General features: G+C 42.0%; 1 protein-coding gene across 2 annotated transcripts in view; it reads left to right on the forward strand.

Moving 5' to 3' along the window:
• The window catches only part of LOC149459338 (septin-10-like), a 101411-nt gene that overhangs the window by 25513 nt on the left and 50708 nt on the right, over positions 1 to 25190 (forward strand). The window contains exons 2-3 of one of the 2 annotated variants that reach the window (XM_089681229.1): positions 16427 to 16498; positions 24613 to 24730. In XM_089681229.1, coding sequence (XP_089537355.1) covers positions 16427 to 16498; positions 24613 to 24730 — 190 coding nt within the window. The remainder of the gene's footprint in view (positions 1 to 16426; positions 16499 to 24612; positions 24731 to 25190) is intronic. The other variant, XM_089681230.1, reaches the window with a different exon arrangement.

Here is a 25190-nt window from a genome sequence, read left to right on the forward strand (position 1 = left end):
GATCAGGAATTGATTAGAAGCAGCCATTTTTCAGCTGATTTTTTCTTTTTTACCTGGCTTCTTTGATTTTTGAACCGAGAGATGTCAAGTACGGAGAAAATGTTGGTCTGTTCATTAGGAACTGGCCAAATTGTGTACAATGTATGGCCAGCTTTCAGGCCCTTTCACACTTCATTGAAAAAATGCAGTAAAAATGCACGTGTGTTTATAATGCATTTTCTGGTTGCCTGACTTCAATCAGGCATCTGTGAAACTTGGACATGTAACTCAAAAAAGCGCACCAAAAACACAATCACGGTGCTTTTTTTTAATGGCATTTTTTATGCCTTTTCCATGCATTTCAGTGTGGAGGTGCATTTTTGGTGCTCTTTTTAAGTATACACCAAAAATACAGCATGCAGGACTTTTAAAAAAAGCACACCACACCTGCGGCACATTGCTGAAGAGTTTGATAGGTTTAAGCCCAGGTTCACATATGTGCGGTGCGATATATCGCATGTGATTCACACAGGAACCGCACCGTGATTTGTGTGCGGTGTGATTGGAGCCATACATTTGTGTATGGCTCTAATTGCACCGCACCCACACCAAAAATGTGCAGGACTCTTTTTTTTGAGTCCGCACTAGAATCGGATAGCATGGGTATTCACACCAATGCGATCCGTCTCTGCACATCGCACCGCGTTTTACGGACCGCTTTCGGGGTGTTGTTATCTTAACATACACACTCGCAGCGATTGAAATGAACGGGGTGTGATTCTGATGCGGTGCGGAATTCGCACAGAAAACGCTGCGATTTCCGCACTGCATCAGTGTGAACCAGGGCTTAAAAGGATACAGTTTTCACCCATTTTAGCTAGTACACACGATCAGAAAATCTGCTGAAAAATACCATTTTCAAAGCGATTGTATGATAATTTGATCATTTAGAACACAGCTTTCGCAATCTGATCATAATTCATGCAAAGTTGCCTGAAGGGACAAACACATTTTTTTCGTATGATACCAAAACAAACAATTTTTGTTTAACCACTTGCCCTCTGTACGATTTACCTCCCTTCATGACCAGGCCAGTATTTACGGTACGGCGCTGTGTTACTTTAACTGACAATTGCGCGGTCATGTGATGCTGTAAATAAATGAAGTTTGTAATTTTTTTCCCCCATTTCTTTTAGTGGCATTTGATCACCTCTGGGTTTTTTATTTTTGGCGCTATAAATGAAAAAACACTGACATTTAAAAAAAAAAAAAAAAAACCTAAAACAAAACAATATTTTTTACTTTGTTATAAAACATATATCCAATAGAAACATTTAAAAAAATCAAATGTCTTCATAAATTTAGGCCAAAATGTATTCTGTTACATATTGTTGGTAAACAAAATCCAAATAAGTGTATATTGATTGGTTTGCGCAAAAGTTATAGCGTCTACAAATGGTGGTGTATATATACTGGAATTTTTTATTTTAGACTAGTAATGGCGGTGATCAGCAATTTACAGCAGTACTGCGATATTGTGGCAGAAAGTCTGGCTGTGGGAACCAGTGACACTGATACAATGATCTGTGCTAAAAATATACACTGTCACTGTACTAATGACACTGGCTGAGAAGGGGTTAAACATCTTGCGGATCAAAAGGTTCATTGTGTGCCTAGCCAGTGTTTCTGTGTACTGTGTGTGCTGTTTTTACTAGGCAATCTGCTAGATTTTATTCCCTGAATAAAATCTAGTGGATCGCCGTTGACATAACTCCGCTCTGCCTTGTTTACATAGGCAAAGCTGTGTTCTGTCAGTCTCCTTGGCAGTCAACAGGGGCCGGCGCTCATCCATTGGCTGCTATCTATTGATTGGCTTATGCTGTATTCAATCAAAGCAGAAGCACCGCTACAGCAGCAGGCACCCTAATCCCTCCATATGTGATTTTGAGAAGAACGCCCACCCTGTAGCAGTAAATCTGCTAAAGGGCAGATGACAAGTTTAATCAGTACAGACCAAGACCACGGATGCTCAGAAAAGAGAGAATATATTACATCACTTCTGAAGTAGTATTTGGTTGTATGAGAATTTTCGTAGCTTTAGTAACCTCTTCATTTTTTACTGAAGACTAGCATGCAAAAAAAATAGACAATCATTACTCCCTGTGCCTGCGTGGGTTTCCTCCAGGTACTCTGGTTTCCTCCCACACTCCAAAGACATGCTGGTAGGTTATTTGGTTCCTGTCTAAAATTGGCCCTAGTATGTGTATGTATGAATGTGAGTTAGGGACTTTAGATTGTATGCCTCTTGAGGGTTAGGGACTGATGTGAATGTACAATATATATATGTAAAGCGCTGCATAAATTGACGGTGCTGTATAAGTACCTGAAATAACTAAAATAAAATAAATTAGTCTGATATTCTTGTGTGGACAAGGCTTAAGACTGAGAGTTAAGTGTGAGATTGCTGATACTACACAGTGAGTAGAAGCATATATAGGAAATCGCACCCATATATAGCTTAAATGCAGGTTAAGGCAGCTTTCACACTGCTCCATGGTAAAAACACATATGCTTTTTGGCCGTGTTTTTAATGCCTTTTCTAGGTGCCCAGCATGGACCTGTGAAATTGGACATGTGACACAAGAAAAAAAAAAAAAAGCAAAAATGCACTCGTGGGTGCATTTTTGATGTGTTTTCTATTAGTTTGAATGGAGATGTGCGTTTTTGGTGTGTTTTTGGTAAAGCGAAGTTCTGCTTTAAAGACTGGTCCCCCGCTCCCCATTGAGGATTGGCAACTTTGGGAAACGTGGGGGGGAACCTGCTCCCACTTCCGCTGCGATCGCCTAGGCGATCGGAAACAGAAGTTGTCCTCCCCTCTCCCTCCCTGAAGTCTTGTGGGACACGTGACAGGTCCCAGAAGACGTTGGAGCCATTCAGGAAGCGCAGCGCTACTCGCACATGCGCAGTGGGCACCCGGCTGTGAAATCGCAAGCTGTCACAGCAGGGAACCCACACTGAAGATGCCGGCGCTTGGAATACAGGATGGCCAGTGAAACGGGTTGTGGCGGGGGGCAACGCGGGATCGTGGGACAGTAATAGGCTGTTTTTTAAAAGTCAGCAGCTACAGTTTTTGTAGCTGCTGACTTTTATTTTTTTACAGAGTGAGTGGAACTCCGCTTTAACAATGCACCACACACACACGCCAAACATGCAGCAAATAGGACTTTTTAAAACGCAACTGACCAGTGTGAAGAGTTCCAAACAGTATAAAGGGATTTATTTTTCTTCTGCTTTTTTTAAACTGAAACAGATTAAAACTGTTCAGGGTGAAAAGTCCATAGGGGCAAGATGATCATTTTGACGAATATGGGTGTTAACATAGAAACAATGAGGATCTATGCTGTGGAAACCATGCCCTCAAAAGACCATCAGGAAACAAAGACATAGTCCCCACCATTGCTTACTCCTGGCTGATCATGCTTTTGGTTTGCACTGTGTAGAGGTGACCATCATGGTAGAGGCAGGGTTTTGTATCCTCATGTCAGAGCTGCCCTCCTAATGACTGGTGAGGAATATTCAAGCAGCAGAAATGGAGGAAGCATATCCACAGAATGAATGAGGCACTGCAAGTCCTCAGGTACACCTTCCTTCTTGGCAAAGACAACAATGAGCAGCACAGTAATGCTATCACCAAATCTCCTATGTCTATCAGTCAGTGGTAGTAGTGCCTATTACCCAGCATGTACCTGTGAAACTTGGACATGTGACACAAAAAAAAAATAAAAGCAAAAATGCACTCATGGGTGCATTTTTGATGTGTTTTCTATTAGCCATGATATTCCAGCGTGAAGTACTACAGTGATTGTTAGCTACACCAGTTGGCCCATCAGGCATGAGATATAAATATTTAAAGCGGCGTGCCACCCAAAAGTATACGCTCCTCTTATCTGCCTCCTACCCCCCTCTGCTGCTCCATTTGGCACCTTTTGGGGGGAGTGGGTACCTGGTTTTGACAGGTACCCACTCCCACTTTTGGAAGTTTGCCCCTGACACCAACCCCCTCCCCCTCTCTCCCTCCGCAGCCCTCTGGGATACTTCACAGGTCCCAGAGGACTGCGGCTCATTCACAAAGTGCGCAGTAGGAAACCAGCTGTGACACCGCAAAGCTTCACTATCAGTTTCCCGTACTCAAGATGGCGGCACACGAACCCGACAACCAATTGAAGAATCGGCTTAGGGTGAGGATACCGCTGGATCCCTGGGCAGGTAAGTGCCCTAATATTTAATTTATTTTTGGGAGGTGGGGGGCAGGGGGCTAGAACTCCGCTTTAAATTAGGCCAAGCTGGACAAAAGTAAGTATGCAAAACACACATTCCTCGAGTTCAGCTTTAGCCCCCGTTCACACCAATGCGACTTGTCATACGATTTTACCATTCAAATTGAATGACAAGTCGCACCCTATAATCGGCAATGGAACTGTTCTACTCGGTGCGACTGAGACTTTGTTGGAATCGCACCGATTTAAAAAGTAGTTCTTGCACTACTTTTGCCTATTTTCTGGTGTTACTTGCATTGACATCTGTGCATGAAGCCGCACAGATGTCTTACAAGTTGCACCTGAAGTCGCACTGGCATGCGACTTTGAAATTGTGCAACTTCAGTCGTTTTCAGTGTGAACCAGAGCTTAACACAATGCACATTGACAGGGGACGCAATACAGTCACCGCCCTCTGCTCAGAGCAGAAGGGGGAACTGAGAGATCAGCAGTGTTTGATCGCTCATTTCTCAGTCAGAGGCAGAAAGGGACAGATGCAGCATTGGATTGATGCTGCATCCATCTAGGTGAGTATATTTTTTTCCCCCAAACCCATACTTCTCTTACATTTTTTTTTTTTAAGCTTTGGATAGAGTGGAGATGGATTAGAACCCATGTCAGGTTTTTTTTTTTGCTGTTTGTGTCTTCGTTAGTGAGAGTCATCGTCTCTATTTGTCCCATTATCTCCAGGAGTGAAAGTAAAAGAAAATCTCACACTGTGGGTTGTCATCAGAACAGGAATAGAGGGAAATCTTCCAATGGGGACACTAGTTCTGGTGACAATCAAGGATTCCCTGACTTTGGAGGGGTTTTTCCTCACATCCTGTTTTTGCTATGGGTTAGGAAGTGAAGGGAAATCTCCCCAATGGGACAGAGATAGCGAAAAACTGTCCCTTATTCTACTAAAAAGGAGAAAAAGTTTTGCCTTTCAAAAAAGTGATTTATTGCAGTTTACCAATCCTTAGAAATGGTGACTGTATTAATATTTCTCCTTTTTTATTGCTTTCTCCCTCTTTCACCTGGTGATCTGGCCAGTAACACACCTCTTGTATTCGTCCTCATGCACACTGGACGTTTTGATAATGCTGATAACGTTAGCTGTGTAAAGTCACGTTAAAAACATGAGTTTTTCAGCTTTTTTTTTAGCATTTTTGCATTAGCGGTTTTCCGCGTTTGCGTTTTCTAGCTTTTTTTTTTTCCCCCAATTTTTTTTTTTTGGTCAAAAAAAGTCCAAAAATGCCGGTTTGCAGCGTTTTGCAGTGTTTTTATAGCTAAAAACTCCTCTAGAAACCCACTAGTCCTGGGTTTTTTTGTTTTTTTTTCAGCCAAAGAAACATTGATTACAGCCTATGTGTGAATGGACACATAGGATAACATGCTGGGGGGTTTACTTGCTGTAGAAAAAAAGTCAAAAGCCAAAACCAGCTGCTGTAAAAACATGAAGTGTGCATGAGGACTAAGAGTGCCTGCACTCTGGATGAATGAGCACATTTGGACAGCAGCATTGTCAGCCTGGATGAGAGGTGTTAGATGTACTAGCAGATTTAGATAAACTAACAAATTGAAGCCAAACTCCAGCTAACACTTTCTAAGCAGTTACAGCAAGGCTTTGTTCCTTTTTAAAGGTTTTACAGAAATAAAAGCTGACCATTGTAAGCACCCCTGTCAGTGATAAATGGTGTGTCTCATCTCTGTAACTGCTACAACTTCAGGACAGCTTATTCTGATGAAAAACAGACTTGCTGGCAGGATCACCTGGTGAAAATGAAAAGGCTAAAAAAAAACCCTTATACAGCCGTCTAAGAATTGGTAAGCTGCTATATAATAAATTTGCTTTTGGGTTTAATACTGCTTTAACGTTCACACTGAAGCCTAAACTAGAACAAAAGCTGAAATCAGAGTGATTACTATAAGTACGGTTTTTAATAGACATTATTTTGGCGTAGGAGCCTATAATCTTTTCTGCGTGAAGTATGACAAATTCTGCTAACGCAGCACTTAAACCCTGGAAGTCACAGTTGATAAAGTGCTGCTGCACACATTTGGCTGGGCTGGAGCGACAGGGGTCCTATTTCAGGTTGTCATTGTGTGCTCTCTCTGGAATGCATATTTGTTTCCAGAGCTGTGAAGAAGTTTAGAAGAAGGTCACTCACATGAATGTGTTTCCTGTCAGGCTCACCAAAGCCATCACTGTGCTCCGTCAGTGTTGGAATGTAGGCTAGCTGGAAGCATTATTACATGACACTATACAGACTTCATTGTGTGGATGAATCACCTAGGTGTTTATTAATGTCCTCCACAGACTGTTTTGTCTGGGCTTGGTGACTTGTGATGCAGTGATTTGGGCAAATCTGAAATCTGGATACTCTGCTTTTTAGCGGGGAATCCTTCCCCGCCTCCTAGCAGCATTGCACTTTGTCCCAACCCTTGTCACTGTCACTTTGGCTGGAAAAGTATATATAAAGAAGTGGAATCCTATTCCAAATTCTATTGTTACATGTAGTATATTTGTTTAATTTATTACAGTTATTTATATAGCGCCAACACTGTGCTTTACATACTGTACATACACATCAGTCCTGCCCTCATAACTTTCTGCCCCGGGTCATGGCCAGTTTCCAGACCTATGATAGTTTGACTGACAACTACTCGGCCATGCAAAAGTGTACCCAAATACATTTTTTATGTTTTTTTTTTTTTATTTTTATTTTTTTTTATTTTCACCTGTAGAATGTAAAAAAAGTAAAAATGTGATCCTTTACTTTTTGAAATACAGGCGTAACTTGGTTTATGAACTCCTCGGTTAATGTAATTTTTGGTTTACGAATGAAAATCCTTTGAAAATAATGACTCAGTTTACGATTTTTTTTCACAATCCGAATGGATGAAATGGTTTTCAATGCACTTATGAATTTGTTTTTCAATCATGTCCCTGTACAGTACTATGCCTTTAAAGTGCACTTTAAAAAGAGTTTTTAACAGATAAGACTTTTTTTTTACTTTTTCCTGACCTCCAGAACGGATTAATTAGTTTTCAATGCATTTACACTTTTTTTTTTTTAATCATGTCCCTGTACAGTACTATGCCTTTAAAGTGCACTTTAAAAAAAGTCTTATCTGTTCAAAACTCTTTATAAAGTGCACTTTAAACGCATATATACTGTACAGGGACAGGATTAAAAATTAATTCGGAAATGCATTGAAAACCAATTAATCCGTTCCAGAGGTCAGAAATAAGTAAAAAAAAGTCTTATCTGTTCAAAACTCTTTATACTTTTTTCTGACCTCCAGAATGGATTAATGGGTTTTCAATGCATTTATGAATTAATTTTTAATCCTGTCCCTGTACAGTATTTATGCCTTTAAAATACACTTTATAAAGCGTTTTGAACAGATAAGAATTTTTTTTTTTTTTTTACTTTTTTTCGGTTTTCAATGCATTCCTATGGGAAACTGTGTTTCGGGTTACGAATTTTTCGCAATACGAAAAGTTCTGCAGAATGCTTTTAATTCATAAACCGAGGTATGACTGTATATAAAAAAAAAATACCAGGGCAGTTCCAAAACTCCCTAAAATGACCCCTTTTCGGAAAGTATATACCCAAAGGTAATTTGATTTTTTTTTTTTTTTTTAGGTTTTTCTTTTTTTTTTTTTTTTTCTTTTTTATTTTCTGTATATAGCGCTGCACTTAATCAAATCAAGTGTTTTTTCTGCCCAAACTCTGCTGCTCCTGGATGCACTGGCAGTGGGGTTTTTTTCCTGCCTTTTAAAGCTCCTGCCACTAAATGCTGCTAAAAGTCTGTGTGCATGGACTCGTAGGCAAACATGGAGGGGCACTTAAAAATGTCAGATGCCCCTAGCAGCTGTAAAAACATCCTGTGTGCATGAGGCCTTAGCTTGAGTGTGAGTGGTCAAGTCACTATAAGACTGACCATACACTTTTTTTTTTTTTTTTTTTCACCCTGTGGGCTAACTGTAAAAATTCGAACAGATTCCTCCATCTATGCTATACAGTGCAAATGGATGAATCCCCCTGCTGTATTGTTGGACAGGGATGGCCCAACAAGGCCACCCAATAAGCAAATTTTGGTTGGTTTACCAGGAACCCCCCGACATGCAGCAGAATACGCTTTGTACATTTTGGCCTAAATTTCAGAAGACCTAAGTTTTTTTTAATTTTTTTTTAATTTTTTTTATTAGATATACAGTATTTTATAAAGGAAATGGAAAAAAAAACATTTTCCAAAATTCTTAGCCTTTTTTTGTTTATATGATAAAAAGCCTAGTGGTGATCAAACACCACCAAAAGGAAGCTCTATTTGTGTGAAAAAAAATGTTATAAATTTCATTTGGGTACAGCGTTGCATGATCAAGCAATTACAAGTTAAAGTAGCGCAGTGGTAAATATTTAAAAAATTGCCTGGTCATGAAGTGGGTAAAACCTTCCAGAGTGGTAATTTTGAAAGAATTGTAGATAACTATAACTAGGTGGCTTTGTTATTAGACAGTGTCTGCATGCCAATGTGTGCGGTCAAACTAACAGATTCCTGAATTCACACAAACAAGGTGGATAGAGAAATCCCCCCACCAGGTTATTTAGTTATATTATTCTGATAGCGGCATCCGTCACCCTCAGAAAACACTAATTGGGATCTCCAGTGGATTGGCTGCAGCTGCTGATCATCAGAAAATTTTCCAACATTTTTACTTTGGCAGAAGGCTGTTAAGGCTAGGTTCACATATGTGCAGGTGGTGCTGCTGCAGATCCGCACAAAAATCTGTGCAGCTGCACCACCCGCACAGAGGAATGTGGACCCACGGGCGGGTGCCACTAATTCTAATGGCAAGCTGCCTGCACTGGAAATCAGTTCTAATGGCAAGCTGCGTTTTCAGAAGAAGTGCAGGGACTTCATCCCTACGTGTCCCAGGGCACGGGAGTCCATTCAAATGAATGGGCTCTCATGCCGGCGCAAAACGCAGACCGCAGGAACGTGGATATGTGAACCAGGGGTAAATAACCCTAGGGTCACACCCAAGCCTTTTCTGCAGCGTTTTGCATAAATGCAGTACAGTCCATTTACCATGATTTCCTATGGGACATATTCACATCTGTGCGTTTTCACCCGGTGTGTTTTTTGGAAAGGGTCAGGGACTTTTTTTTTTTAATTTTATTTTTTTTATGCAAAACGCATTTTTGGTTCCATAGACTTCAATGGGAATGCTGCAAAAAAGCATGTCTTGTGTTTTTGATGAGTTTTTGATGTGGTTTGCATTTTAAATATGCCTAGCAACAAGAAAAAAAAAAGAAAAAAATCACATCAAAAACTCGGCAAAAACTCAAGTGAAAAAATGTATTATTTATTTCAGGTACTTATATAGCACTGTCAATTTATGCAATGCTTTACATACATATATATTGTACATTCACACCAGTCCCTAACCCTCAAAGGGTGTACAATCTAAGGTCCCTAACTTACATTCATATACACATACTAGGGCCAATGTAGACAGGAGCCAATTCATCTACCAGCGTGTCTTTGGAGTGTGGGAGGAAACTGGAGTACCCAGAGGAAACCCACGCAGGCACAGGGAGAACATGCAAATTCCAGACAGGTGGTGCCGTGGTTGGGATTTGAACCAACGACCCTAGTACTGCCAGGCAGAATGCTAACCATTTAGCCACTGTGCTGCCCCAAAATGCAAAACGCAATGCAGAAACACATCAAATGCAATCTGCATAGGTGTGAACCTAGACTTAAACAAGAAGTGTGGAAGCCCACACACTAATCAAATTCCAGCCAACTTGACTGGCCGTATTTTGATCAGTGTACAGCCAGCTTTATATGAGCTCAGTTTTGACTGGTTCTGTTTTATGGTAGTAACAACAGTGCATTCCCATATCCCCGTACTAAGCCTAGCGCACATGATCAGAAAATTGTGCAAAAAATACCGCTTTCTAAGCAATCGTAGATAATCTGATCGTTCATACACAGGTTTTATTTGAAATTATTCGAAGGGACAATCAAGAAAATATTTCTCATACGATTTCAGATTGTACAGTTTTTGTCCGAAAATACAATACAAATTCATTACAATACATGACATCACTTCCGAATTGTTATTCTGTCCTACGAAAATTTTCGTAACTTTAGTAGTCTTTTCATTATCGATATGGGACTAGCAGAAAAAAAATGGGAACGATCATTCGTCCAATATTTTCATTGTGTGTATGAGGCTTTAGACACAAATTTACCTTTTTATAAAGAGGATAGTGTTGAATCCCATATCAACTCATCAGAAATAATGTCTTCCTACATTTAGGGCTAATTCACACCTGTGCTTTGATCTGCGTTTTAGAGCGGCTGTAAAACGCAAATCAAGGCAAGGACATCTAATAAACAATAATTTCCAATGTGTCCTATTCACACCATTACACTGCGTAGGCCTGTGGTGAGCTAAAATTCAACAGATGTAAGCTAATGTCAACAAAATGCACGGGATATCCTGTGAAAATGCAGTACACTTTAACGCACACTAAAATGCCTGTCAACAGACGTAAAAAATGTATGTTAGCTGGTGATCAGAAAGGATGGAAATGTACATCCATTTTCCATACATTTTAGCGCATGTCAATTGGCCCTAAACCTTTTTCTATGTAGATCAGTGGTTCTCAACCTTCCTAATGCCGTGACCCTTTAATACAGTTCCTCATGTTGTGGTGACCCCCAACCATAAAATTATTTACCCAGTAATTATAATTCATGAAGTGTCATTTTACCTCCAATACTGCTGCTTTCAACAAAGTAGCTGCTTTTAACAGAGTAGCTGCTTTCAACACAGCAGCTGCTTTCTACACAGTAGCTGCTCTTTACACATCGGAAATATGTGTTTTCTGATGGTCTTAGGGGACCCCTGTGAAAGGGTCGTTCGACCCCCAAAGGGGTCGTGACCCACAGGTTGAGAACCACTGATGTAGATGGACCTGTATAGTTACAAAATAACTTGCCAACTGCTTGCAGAACAATGAATTGTATCTTTTCTTTTTTTTTTTTTTATGCTGTATCTTTGTTATGTAATAGCACAGGCCAGTTTTGACACACAAGATGTAAAGATAATCATCACTGTAGTAATTTTTTATGTAGACTGTTAAGTCTTCTGTCGGTCTACATGTTTGTGCTAATGATTTGTTAACTGCATTTTGGCCTCACATATGAATGTGTGCCCCAAGAATGCTGGATTTTTTCTGCTAGAACTTAAAAGAGAAGTACAGCCATCTTTGGGCAGTGCTTCTCCTGTGGAGCACATGAGTTTAGGTCGTTCTGCTCTCCTGTGACCCGTTTTCAGCTGACAGCAGGCTGAAGCTGCTGTCAGCTGACGTCACTAAGCCGGCCCAGGCTGGGGTAAGATCCCAATTTTAAAGTCAGGATCCACCCCAGAGTCTGGCGTGGCAACCGGCTCAGCCTTTCAGCGATCTTCTGAGAGCCTGAGCCAGCAGAGCAGACAGTGATGACTGACAGTTACCACTCTGCTCAGAGCGACAGTGAGAAGTCAGCGTTCAGCAGTCATATGATCTCAGCTTAGAGCAGAGGGGAGAACTGAGAGATCAGCAGTGTTTGATCGCTCAGTTCTCAGTCAGACCCGGCGAGGGACAGAAACAGCATTGGACTGATGCTACATCCACCTAGGTAAGTTTGATTTTACAAAAAACAAATTCCCATACTTCTCTTTTAATGTTGTGTGAAAGTGCATATTGCGTTGAGTGTAAATGCATTCTACTGGCCAAAATATTAATTTATTCTGGCTGCTGGAGTACATTTCTGCTCATATGCATGCAATATATGCTCATAAGCTCCTCTGTGAGCACAACTTTGGTGCATTTTTTATGCTTCTGAACTCTGCTCATTTTGCGTTGATTGTTAGGCGCTGTCATCTGCCGGCATTGTAACAACCAGTGACTCATCCATGCTGTCAGCCAGCAGGAATGAGTCATCTGTTGTTAAGGAGCTGGCACCCATCTGCTTTCTAACAATGATGAGTCATCCCTGCTGTCAAAGGGGATTCCCTACTGACAGCAGAATGAAAACAAAAGGGTCTGGTATGGATTTTAAGGGGACCCCCACATCAAAAAATGTAGTTGCGTACCCCCACAAAATCCATAACAGACTCTTATACCCTTATAAGCATGCAGCCCCGTTTGAATTACCTGCTGACAGCAGGGATGACTCATGGTTGTTAGGACACTGGCAGGTGCTGGCTCTTCAACAACCAGTGGCCCATCCCCACTGTTGATGGCAGGGATGACTCATGGTTGTTAGGACACTGGCAGGTGCTGACTCTTTTTACAACCAGTGGCTCATCCCCACTGCTGATGGCAGAGATGACTCATGGTTGTTAGGACACTGGCAGATGCTGGCTCTTTAACAACCAATGACTCATCCCCACTGCTGATGGCAGGGATGACTCATGGTTGTTAGGACACCAGTGGGTGTCAGCTCCTTAACAACAGATGATGTATCCCTGCTGGCTGACAGCAGGGATGAGTCACTGGTTGGGAAGCCGGCGGGTATCGGTCCTTAAAGGCAAAGCTCAAAAACGCTTGACTAAACGTCCAAAAGAACAGTCATAGACAGGACGCTCAGGTGTGAATGCAGCATAACATACAGGGGAAACCTGGATATCATCAAGATTTCATCTTTTGCAGGATATCAAGATTTCTTCTTTTGCAGTTAGTAGCACTGAAGTGATAGATGACTTGTGCTGAGGCTCCTTGGAATTCCTGACCATTAAAATATTGCAATAATCTGGTCTACTAACACATACTTTTAAGCAGCTGGCAAACACAGATATTGGCCTGCATGACTCAGCTGCCATTGCAGAGCTACTGACTTCAAGTTACTGTATAAAATGATATATCTGGATAACATGATACTGTAGGAAGAGATTCATGTACAGAATTCCTTCTGCTGCTTGTTCATATTACTGAAAATCCCAAGGCGATAATTGTTGCCAGTCAAGTTAAAGTTGGATTTATGTAATCTGAGCATTATGGAACCCAAGGAATCTTTATCCAAATATCTTTAGCCCAATATTGGGCTTTGGCTTGTGAAGTGGAATTTTTTTGAGCACCAAAATATGTTGAATAGTCTCAGAATAAAGAAATTGCGGGATGCGTTGGTGATAAAGTCACATACAACCAAAAACACAACTCTTCTATAGTTTTTCAAAGGTTTGCAACTCTTTTTTTTTTTCTCTTTTTTTTTGTGAAAACAGTGTTACACTGTATGTTGGTGCCATATGAGTTAAAAAATGTGTTTGGCAAGTGCTCAGCAAGTCCAAGCCAAATAACTGAGGCAGAAGATTAACTGATGCAACTCTGATGAGTTTGGCAGCAAATTCAACATGATATGACAACTCAACAACTCTAAGAATTGGAGGCTTTCAATTCCGCGATGAACAAATTGTGTAATGACTTTGATGAATTAGAATTAGTGGGCATAAACATAGTTTGATTTTGTGTACTGATGTACAGTCAGTTTATAGTAGCTGCTCTTCTATAGCACATAAAAGGCATGTATAGTATGTTTTCAGTGAGGACATATTTGCATTATTTACCTTTTAAGCAAGATTTTTGATGTCATTTTTTGGCATGCTTGCTCTTCTGGAATTTTGTTATTGTATTAAAATGTATCTCTACCTAAATCTTTTTTCTTTTAGTTTTGGATAGAGTGGGGAAAGGTTAGAACCTTGTCATGGGAGTTTTAGTGTGATACAGTCAGGTCCATAAATATTGGGACATCGACACAATTCTAACATTTTTGGCTCTATACACCACCACAATGGATTTGAAATGAAACAAACAAGATGTGCTTTAACTGCAGACTGTCATCTTTAATTTGAGGGTATTTACATCCAAATCAGGTGAACGGTGTAGGAATTACAACAGTTTGCATATGTGCCTCCCACTTGTTAAGGGACCAAAAGTAATGGGACAGAATAATAATCATAAATCAAACTTTCACTTTTTAATACTTGGTTGCAAATCCTTTGCAGTCAATTACAGCCTGAAGTCTGGAACGTATAGACATTACCAGACACTGGGTTTCATCCCTGGTGATGCCCTGCCAGGCCTCTACTGCAACTGTCTTCAGTTCCTGCTTGTTCTTGGGGCATTTTCCCTTCAGTTTTGTCTTCAGCAAGTGAAATGCATGCTCAATCAGATTCAGGTCAGGTGATTGACTTGGCCATTGCATAACATTCCACTTCTTTCCCTTAAAAAACTCTTTGGTTGCTTTTGCAGTATGCTTTGGGTCATTGTCCATCTGCACTGTGAAGTGGCGTCCAATGAGTTGTGAAGCATTTGGCTGATTATGAGCAGATAATATTGCCCAAAACACTTCAGAATTCATCCTGCTGCTTTTGTCAGCAGTCACATCATCAATAAATACAAGAGAACCAGTTCCATTGGCAGCCATACATGCCCACGCCATGACACTACCACCACCATGCTTCACTGATGAGATGGTATGCTTAGGATCATGAGCAGTTCCTTTCCTTCTCCATACTCTTCTCTTCCCATCACTCTGGTACAAGTTGATCTTGGTCTCATCTGTCCATAGGATGTTGTTCCAGAACTGTGAAGGCTTTTTTAGATGTCGTTTGGCAAACTCTTATCTGGCCTTCCTGTTTTTGAGGCTCACCAATGGTTTACATCTTGTGGTGAACCTTCTGTATTCACTCTGGTGAAGTCTTCTCTTGATTGTTGACTTTGACACACATACACCTACCTCCTGGAGAGTGTTCTTGATCTGGCCAACTGTTGTGAAGGGTGTTTTCTTCACCAGGGAAAGAATTCTTCGGCCATCCACCACAGTTGTTTTCCGTGGTCTTCCAGGTCTTTTGGTGTCGCTAAGCTCACCGTTGCGTTCCTTCTTTTTAAGAATGTTGTTTTGGCCATGCCTAATGCTTTTGCTATCTCTCTGATGGGTTTGTTTTGTTTTTTCAGCCTAATGATGGCTTGCTTCACTGATAGTGACAGCTCTTTGGATCTCATCTTGAGAGTTGACAGCAACAGATTCCAAATGCAAATAGCACACTTGATATGAACTCTGGACCTTTTATATGCTCATTGTAATTGGGATAATGAGGGAATAACACACACCTGGCCATGGAACAGCTGAGAAGCCAATTGTCCCATTACTTTTGGTCCCTTAACAAGTGGGAGGCACATATGCAAACTGTTGTAATTCCTACACCGTTCACCTGATTTGAATGTAAATACCCTCAAATTAAAGCTGACAGTCTGCAGTTAAAGCACATCTTCATTTCAAATCCATTGTGGCGGTGTATAGAGCCAAAAATGTTAGAATTGTGTCCATGTCCCAATATTTATGGACCTGGCTGTATGTAAAAAGGTAAATGACCAGTTCAGTATATAAGTGTTCTCCTTTCCTTTTCTTTTTTTTCTCAAAGTAAAGCCGGCCATACATGGGTTTAATTCTGAAAGATTTTTCTTTTGCAAATCTTTTGTAAGCATTTTCATTCTAATTTCACACCATTAATGGGCCCCAGCAATGGCCGATTTTCAAGTGATCATTGAATTTGAGTGATCAGGGATGTTGGAAATTTTTTGAAAAATTAACAAATTTCTAATCAACAATGGGAGAATCATATGAGAAATGTAATTGAAAGTGAAATGAGCATTAGCTGTGACCTGGAAAGAAAAGAAAATTCTTGGCCATGAAAATTCTTTTCTTTTAGCAACTTGAGGTGAAATTAAAGGTTTGGTTGGTGAAATTTCGAAATCAATGGTGGCACCATCGGATTACAAAACACACATTTCTGATTTTCTAAAGGAAATCCGTTTGGAATTCGACCCATGTATGGCCAGCATTACTGTTAGCGCATGTTCTCTTTAATAAATATTGGGTCACTGTTGTCCATAACATACACAAATCTACAAATTTTCGGGTGCAGTTGTGCAAGTCTTCACAGTTTGCTGCTGAAATGCTGCCACAGTGTGCTTTGTTGTGTTTGTTTATATAAAGAAATCCTAATTTTAGTGATGTAACATGGCTTTGAGATATTAATATCTGCTGCAACTTGAATACTTTACTGTATTCTTTTACTTTAGGTTTACCAATCAAACCTTGGAATGAGAGCCCCACAGAGTCCCTCCCATGACTATAATCGAGATGGAAGAAAAGTAAGTTTCCCTAGTGTACTGTGGTGTTGAATGAAAGATTTTAAATTGTTCATAATTAAGGCAAATGCTGTTTTGACAGAAGATTTATTGCTGTGTTTTTATGTATTGTATGAACTTAACCACTTCAAGTCCAGACACTTTCACCCCTTTCCAGTCCTGGCCAATTTCCAGCTTTCAGTGCTGTCACACTTTGAGTTACAATTACTCAGTCATTCAACACTGTACCAAAATAATTTTTTATCATTTTTTTTTAGACGGACCTTTCCTTAGGTGGTATTTAATCGCCACTGTTTTTTTTGCTATATAAATAAAAAACGACCAAAATTAAAAAAAGTTTAGTTTTTGTTATAAAATATTGCAAATAAATAATCTTTCTTCATACATTTAGGCCAAAATGTATTCTGCTACTTTTTTTGTAAAATTGATCAATTGAGATACCATACCGTACACTAATATGGGGTAAGGCAGTGATCAGAGCATTTGGTATGAGGTATTGTGGTGATCAGGATGTTGGTATGGTGGTGATCAAGACATTGGTATGGAGGTGATCAGAATGCTGGGGTATGGCGGTGATTAGGACGCTGGTATGGTTTGTGACAGTGATCAGGACACTGGTATAGTTTGTGACAGTGATCAGGACACTGGTATGGTTTGTGACAGTGATCAGGACACTGGTATAGTTTGTGACAGTGATCAGGACACTGGTATAGTTTGTGACAGTGATCAGGACACTGGTATAGTTTGTGACAGTGATCAGGACACTGGTATGGTTTGTGACAGTGATCAGGACACTGGTATGGTTTGTGACAGTGATCAGGACACTGGTATGGTTTGTGACAGTGATCAGGACACTGGTATGGTTTGTGACAGTGATCAGGACACTGGTATGGTTTGTGACAGTGATCAGGACACTGGTATGGTTTGTGACAGTGATCAGGACACTGGTATAGTTTGTGACAGTGATCAGGACACTGGTATAGTTTGTGACAGTGATCAGGACACTGGTATGGTTTGTGACAGTGATCAGGACACTGGTATGGTTTGTGACAGTGATCAGGACACTGGTATGGTTTGTGACAGTGATCAGGACACTGGTATAGTTTGTGACAGTGATCAGGACACTGGTATAGTTTGTGACAGTGATCAGGACACTGGTATAGTTTGTGACAGTGATCAGGACACTGGTATGGTTTGTGACAGTGATCAGGACACTGGTATGGTTTGTGACAGTGATCAGGACACTGGTATGGTTTGTGACAGTGATCAGGACACTGGTATGGTTTGTGACAGTGATCAGGACACTGGTATGGTTTGTGACAGTGATCAGGACACTGGTATGGTTTGTGACAGTGATCAGGACACTGGTATGGTTTGTGACAGTGATCAGGACACTGGTATGACATATTAGGTGATCAGAACACTGGTTTGAGGTATAGCGGTGATCAGGATGCTGGGATGGGGTATGGCGGTGATCAGGACGCTGGTATGGTTTGTGACAGTGATGAGGACACTGGTATAGTTTGTGACAGTGATCAGGACACTGGTATGGTTTGTGACAGTGATCAGGACACTGGTATGGTTTGTGACAGTGATCAGGACACTGGTATGACATATTAGGTGATCAGAACACTGGTTTGAGGTATAGCGGTGATCAGGATGCTGGGATGGGGTATGGCGGTGATCAGGACACTGGTATGGTTTGTGACAGTGATCAGGACACTGGTATGGTTTGTGACAATGATCAGGACACTGGTATGGTTTGTGACAGTGATCAGGACACTGGTATGGTTTGTGACAGTGATCAGGACACTGGTATGGTTTGTGACAGTGATCAGGACACTGGTATGGTTTGTGACAGTGATCAGGACACTGGTATGGTTTGTGACAGTGATCAGGACACTGGTATGGTTTGTGACAGTGATCAGGACACTGGTATGGTTTGTGACAGTGATCAGGACACTGGTATGGTTTGTGACAGTGATCAGGACACTGGTATGGTTTGTGACAGTGATCAGGACACTGGTATGGTTTGTGACAGTGATCAGGACACTGGTATGGTTTGTGACAGTGATCAGGACACTGGTATGACATATTAGGTGATCAGAACACTGGTTTGAGGTATAGCGGTGATCAGGATGCTGGGATGGGGTATGGCGGTGATCAGGACGCTGGTATGGTTTGTGACAGTGATCAGGACACTGGTATAGTTTGTGACAGTGATCAGGACACTGGTATGATTTGTGACAGTGATCAGGACACTGGTATGGTTTGTGACAGTGATCAGGACACTGGTATGACATATTAGGTGATCAGAACACTGGTTTGAGGTATAGCGGTGATCAGGATGCTGGGATGGGGTATGGCGGTGATCAGGATGCTGGTATGGTTTGTGATAGTGATCAGGACGCTGGGTTTGGTTTGTGACAGTGATCAGGACGCTGGTATGGTTTGTGACAGCGATCAGGATGCTGGTATGGTTTGTGACAGTGATCAGGACACTGGTATGGTTTGTGACAGTGATCAGGACACTGGTATGATTTGTGACAGTGATCAGGACACTGGTATGGTTTGTGACAGTGATCAGGACACTGGTATGACATATTAGGTGATCAGAACACTGGTTTGAGGTATATCGGTGATCAGGATGCTGGGATGGGGTATGGCGGTGATCAGGATGCTGGTATGGTTTGTGACAGCGATCAGGATGCTGGTATGGTTTGTGACAGCGATCAGGATGCTGGTATGGTTTGTGACAGTGATCTGGACACTGGTATGACATATTAGGTGATCAAAACACTGGTTTGAGGTATAGCGGTGATCAGGATGCTGGGATGGGGTATGGCGGTGATCAGGATGATGGTATGGTTTGTGATAGTGATCAGGACGCTGGGTTTGGTTTGTGACAGAGATCAGGATGCTGGTATGGTTTGTGACAGCGATCAGGATGCTGGTATGGTTTGTGACAGTGATCAGGACACTGGTATGGTTTGTGACAGTGATCAGGACACTGGTATGACATATTAGGTGATCAGAACACTGGTTTGAGGTATGGCGGTGATCAGGATGCTGGGATGGGGTATGGCGGTGATCAGGATGCTGGTATGGTTTGTGACAGTGATCAGGATGCTGGTATGGTTTGTGACAGCGATCAGGATGCTGGTATGGTTTGTGACAGTGATCAGGACACTGGTATGACATATTAGGTGATCAGAACACTGGTTTGAGGTATAGCGGTGATCAGGATGCTGGGATGGGGTATGGCGGTGATCAGGATGCTGGTATGGTTTGTGATAGTGATCAGGACGCTGGGTTTGGTTTGTGACAGTGATCAGGACGCTGGTATGGTTTGTGACAGCGATCAGGATGCTGGTATGGTTTGTGACAGTGATCAGGACACTGGTATGACATATTAGGTGATCAGAACACTGGTTTGAGGTATAGCGGTGATCAGGATGCTGGGATGGGGTATGGCGGTGATCAGGATGCTGGTATGGTTTGTGACAGCGATCAGGATGCTGGTATGGTTTGTGACAGCGATCAGGATGCTGGTATGGTTTGTGACAGTGATCAGGACACTGGTATGACATATTAGGTGATCAAAACACTGGTTTGAGGTATAGCGGTGATCAGGATGCTGGGATGGGGTATGGCGGTGATCAGGATGATGGTATGGTTTGTGATAGTGATCAGGACGCTGGGTTTGGTTTGTGACAGAGATCAGGATGCTGCTATGGTTTGTGACAGTGATCAGGACGCTGGTATGGTTTGTGACAGTGATCAGGACGCTGGTATGGTTTGTGACAGTGATCAGGACACTGGTATAGTTTGTGACAGTGATCAGGACGCTGGTATGGTTTGTGACAGTGATCAGGACGCTGGTATGGTTTGTGACAGTGATCAGGACACTGGTATGGTTTGTGACAGTGATCAGGACACTGGTATGGTTTGTGACAGTGATCAGGACACTGGTATGACATATTAGGTGATCAGAACACTGGTTTGAGGTATAGCGGTGATCAGGATGCTGGGATGGGGTATGGCGGTGATCAGGATGCTGGTATGGTTTGTGATAGTGATCAGGACGCTGGGTTTGGTTTGTGACAGTGATCAGGACGCTGGTATGGTTTGTGACAGCGATCAGGATGCTGGTATGGTTTGTGACAGTGATCAGGACACTGGTATGACATATTAGGTGATCAGAACACTGGTTTGAGGTATAGCGGTGATCAGGATGCTGGGATGGGGTATGGCGGTGATCAGGATGCTGGTATGGTTTGTGACAGCGATCAGGATGCTGGTATGGTTTGTGACAGCGATCAGGATGCTGGTATGGTTTGTGACAGTGATCAGGACACTGGTATGACATATTAGGTGATCAAAACACTGGTTTGAGGTATAGCGGTGATCAGGATGCTGGGATGGGGTATGGCGGTGATCAGGATGATGGTATGGTTTGTGATAGTGATCAGGACGCTGGGTTTGGTTTGTGACAGAGATCAGGATGCTGCTATGGTTTGTGACAGTGATCAGGACGCTGGTATGGTTTGTGACAGTGATCAGGACGCTGGTATGGTTTGTGACAGTGATCAGGACACTGGTATAGTTTGTGACAGTGATCAGGACGCTGGTATGGTTTGTGACAGTGATCAGGACGCTGGTATGGTTTGTGACAGTGATCAGGACACTGGTATGGTTTGTGACAGTGATCAGGACACTGGTATGGTTTGTGACAGTGATCAGGACACTGGTATGACATATTAGGTGATCATGATGCTGGTATGGCATATGTCGGTGATCAGAGTGATGGTAGGGCAGTGATCAGGGTGTTGGTATGCTATTTAGATGTGATCATGGTGCTGGTATGTGATATGGCGGTGATCAGGACATTGGTATGGTGTATGGCAGTGTTTTTGTGAGCACCAGGACAAGGGCTGGCTGCATTTTTTTTATTATTCCAACACTGGGGCAGTGAACACTGGAGTGGCTGGCACTGCAGTCTGGGTGTAAAAGCAGCCCAACAGGCTGCTGCACACTCACAGGCTGCAGATTCGGTTCTCTTTGCTCTCATAGTTAAAGCAGAGGGAACTGATACTTGCTTTCACTTTCTATTGTTTACTATGTGTTTGGGTTGGATAAAAGAGGTATAGATTCCAGAGAGAGAGAGATCATTTTACCCCTGTACGTTAGGAAGACCTCATCTGGAGCATACAATTGGGGAACTGGAGAAAGTACAGAGAAGGGCAACCAAACTGATAAGAGGCATGGAGGAGCTCAGCTATGAGGAAAGAATAGAGAAACTGAATGTATTCTCTCTTGAGAAGAAGAGATTAAGGGGGGATATGATCAACGTATAAATACATCAGTGGTTCATATAGTGAACTCGGTGTAGAGTTATTCACTTTGAGGTCATCACAGAGGACAAGGGGGCACTCTTTATGTCTGGAGGAAAAGAAATGTAATTTCCAAACACGGAAAGGTTTCTTCACAGTGAGAGCTGTGAAAATGTGGAATAGACTCCCTCAAGAGTTGGTTCTGGCCAGCTCAGTGAATTGCTTTAAAAAGGCCTGGATTGTTTCTTAGATACACAGAATATAACTGGATACTAACATTTATAGGTAAAGTTGATCCAGGGAATATCTGATTGCCTCTCGGGGGATCAGGAAGGAATTTTTTCCCTTGCAGGAGCAAATTGGATCATGCTTTGGTGGGGTTTTTTTTGCCTTCCTCTGTGGGTATAGGATTATATACTGTGGGTATAGGATTATAAATTTTTATTTTCTTGAACTGGATGGACCTTTGTCTTTTTTTCAGCCAGACTAACTATGTAACTATGTTAAAATGGCATGTAATCACCTGGACACAGGGGTAATGTTATCTGCTGTGTCCAGGTGACACATGGATCTCTGGGCTACCAGGTGCGCCCTCTGTGAGTCTTTCAGGAACCGCCCATGCGGTCTGATGTATACGAACGTAGCCCACATTGGCACTGCTTCCTGTACACCATTTATAGGCAATGGGTAGACAGGAAGTGGTTAAAGGATAACTATAATTAAAAAAAAAAAAAAAAAAATCAGCACATACTGCCTCGAAAACAGCATACATGTGCATTAACCTAACCCCAGAGATGAGCATTCCAGTGATGTGACTGCTGTGATTGGCTGGCACAGCGATCACATGATCAGAAAGCTCACGATCACAAGTATGCATTGGAAGCTTTCTGTTACATGTTAGTTGCTGTGCTGGGAGTGCACAGTGAGCATCCTCTCAACACAGTAAATTGTTCACAAATAGATGCACATACAGTGGGGCAAAAAAGTATTTAGTCAGCCACCAATTGTGCAAGTTCTCCCACTTAAAAAGATGAGAGAGGCCTGTAATTGGCATCATAGGTAGACCTCAACTATGAGAGACAAAATGAGAAAAAAAATCCAGACAATCACATTGGCTGATTTGGAAAGAATTAATTTGCAAATTATGGTGGAAAATAAGTATTTGGTCAATATCAAAAGTTCATCTCAATACTTTGTTATATATCCTTTGTTGCCAATGACAGAGGTCAAACGTTTCCTGTAAGTCTTCACAAGGTTGGCACACACTGTTGCTGGTATCTTGGCCCATTCCTCCATGCAGATCTCCTCTAGAGCACTGATGTTTTGGGGCTTTCGCTGGGCAACACGGACTTTCAACTCCCTCCAAAGGTTTTCTATGGGGTTGAGATCTGGAGACTGGCTAGGCCACTCCAGGACCTTGAAATGCTTCTTTTGAAGCCACTCCTTCGTTGCCCGGGCGGTATGTTTGGGATCATTGTCATGTTGGAAGACCCAGCCACGTTTCATCTTCAATGCCCTTGCTGATGGAAGGAGGTTTGCACTCAAAATCTCACGATACATGGCCCCATTCATTCTGTCCTGTACATGGATCAGTCGTCCTGGTCCCTTCGTGGAGAAACAGCCCCAAAGCATGATGTTGCCACCCCCATGCTTCACAGTAGGTATGGTGTTCTTTGGATGCAACTCAGCATTCTCTCTCCTCCAAAGACGACGAGTTGTGTTTCTGCCAAACCGTTCTATTTTGGTTTCATCTGACCATATGACATTCTTCCAATCCTCTTCTGGATCATCCAAATGCTCTCTAGCAAACTTCAGACATTTGCTAGGCCCGGACATGTACTGGCTTAAGCAGGGGGACACGTCTGGCACTGCAGGATCTGAGTCCCTGGCGGAGTAGTGTGTTACTGATGGTAGCCTTTGTTACGTTGGTCCCAGCTCTCTGCAGGTCATTCACTAGGTCCCCCCGTGTGGTCCTGGGATTTTTGCTCACCGTTCTTGTGATCGTTTTGACCCTACGTGGTGAGATCTTGCATGGAGCCCCAGATCGAGGGAGATTATCAGTGGTCTTGTATGTCTTCCATTTTCTAATTATTGCTCCCACAGTTGATTTGTTCATACCAAGCTGCTTGCCTATTGCAGATTCAGTCTTCCCAGCCTGGTGCAGGTCTACAATTTTGTTTCTGGTGTCCTTCGACAGCTCTTTGGTCTTCACCATAGTGGAGTTTGGAGTGTGACTGTTGTCTTTTATACTGATAACAAGTTCAAACAAGTGCCATTGATACAGGTAATAGGTACAGGTTAAGGTAATTGTAAGCCTTCAAAATGAAAAATTGAACAGAGCATATCCCTCTATAGTGTGTGCTAGCCTTAATACAAAGCAATTAATGTGATTTCTGTCTCATTTCTCTTCCCTCTGTTATCTGCATAAGTCACTTCTGACATGTCATCCCAACACCACAGAATCCTGGGAAATGGCCCACTCCCCCTCCAGCACACAGCAGGGATTTGACAGCCTCAGCTGTGCATGTTTCCCTATGAGTGTGTAGAGGGAGGTGTGTCCTTGACCTCCACTCAGGTCTCAGGTTACACTAAACTCTTTGATGTCAGATCCCTGCCCCCGCCTGCTGCTTTTTTTGTTGTATTTTGGATAGCATAGAAAAGAGTTAGAAACCTTGGCCGTTTGTGCAGCTTTTAGGGGATTGTCTCATCTCCTGATCATCTTTCTTATTTCATCTGTTGTTTCAGAACAAGTTTGATGTAACAATAGATTCTTTTTCCTTCCAGCAGAATGAAAATGGCCGAGTCCTGCCGCTATCTGGTCACGTGGGCTTTGACAGTTTACCAGACCAGCTTGTTGGTAGATCCGTCCATGAAGGATTTTGTTTCAATATCTTGTGTATTGGTAAGTTTTTTAAATGTATGTAATTCAGCTAGCAATAACACACTGGGGGCAATTTACTAAAGCTGGAGCATGCAAAATCTGGTGCAACTCTCCATAGAAACCAATCTGCTTGCAGCTTTCAATTTCAAAGCCTAATTGAACAAGTTGAAGTTAGAAGCTGATTGGCTACCAAGCACAGCTGCACCAGATTCTGAGTGCTCCAGTTTTAGTAAATCTACCCCCCTATGAAGATGAAAACTATGATTGTCATTTGCAGTCCCTTTGACAAATGCCAGTCTATGGTATGTTGACTGTTGTATGTCTGTTGATATGGGTAGAGTAGTTTGGTGGAAAAATAATAAGTAGTAGCACTTTTTTTAGAAAAATAGAAAGCAAGTATTGCGAGTTGGAGCCTGTACTAGTCCAAAGGACTATGAATGTCAATATTCCCTGACACCTCACTGGCGTTCACCTACAAATC

The sequence above is a fragment of the Staurois parvus genome, unplaced genomic scaffold (assembly GCF_062004578.1).
Source record: "Staurois parvus isolate SC_StPar_1 unplaced genomic scaffold, SC_StPar_1.0 ptg000262l, whole genome shotgun sequence".
NCBI classification, from domain to species: domain Eukaryota; kingdom Metazoa; phylum Chordata; class Amphibia; order Anura; family Ranidae; genus Staurois; species Staurois parvus.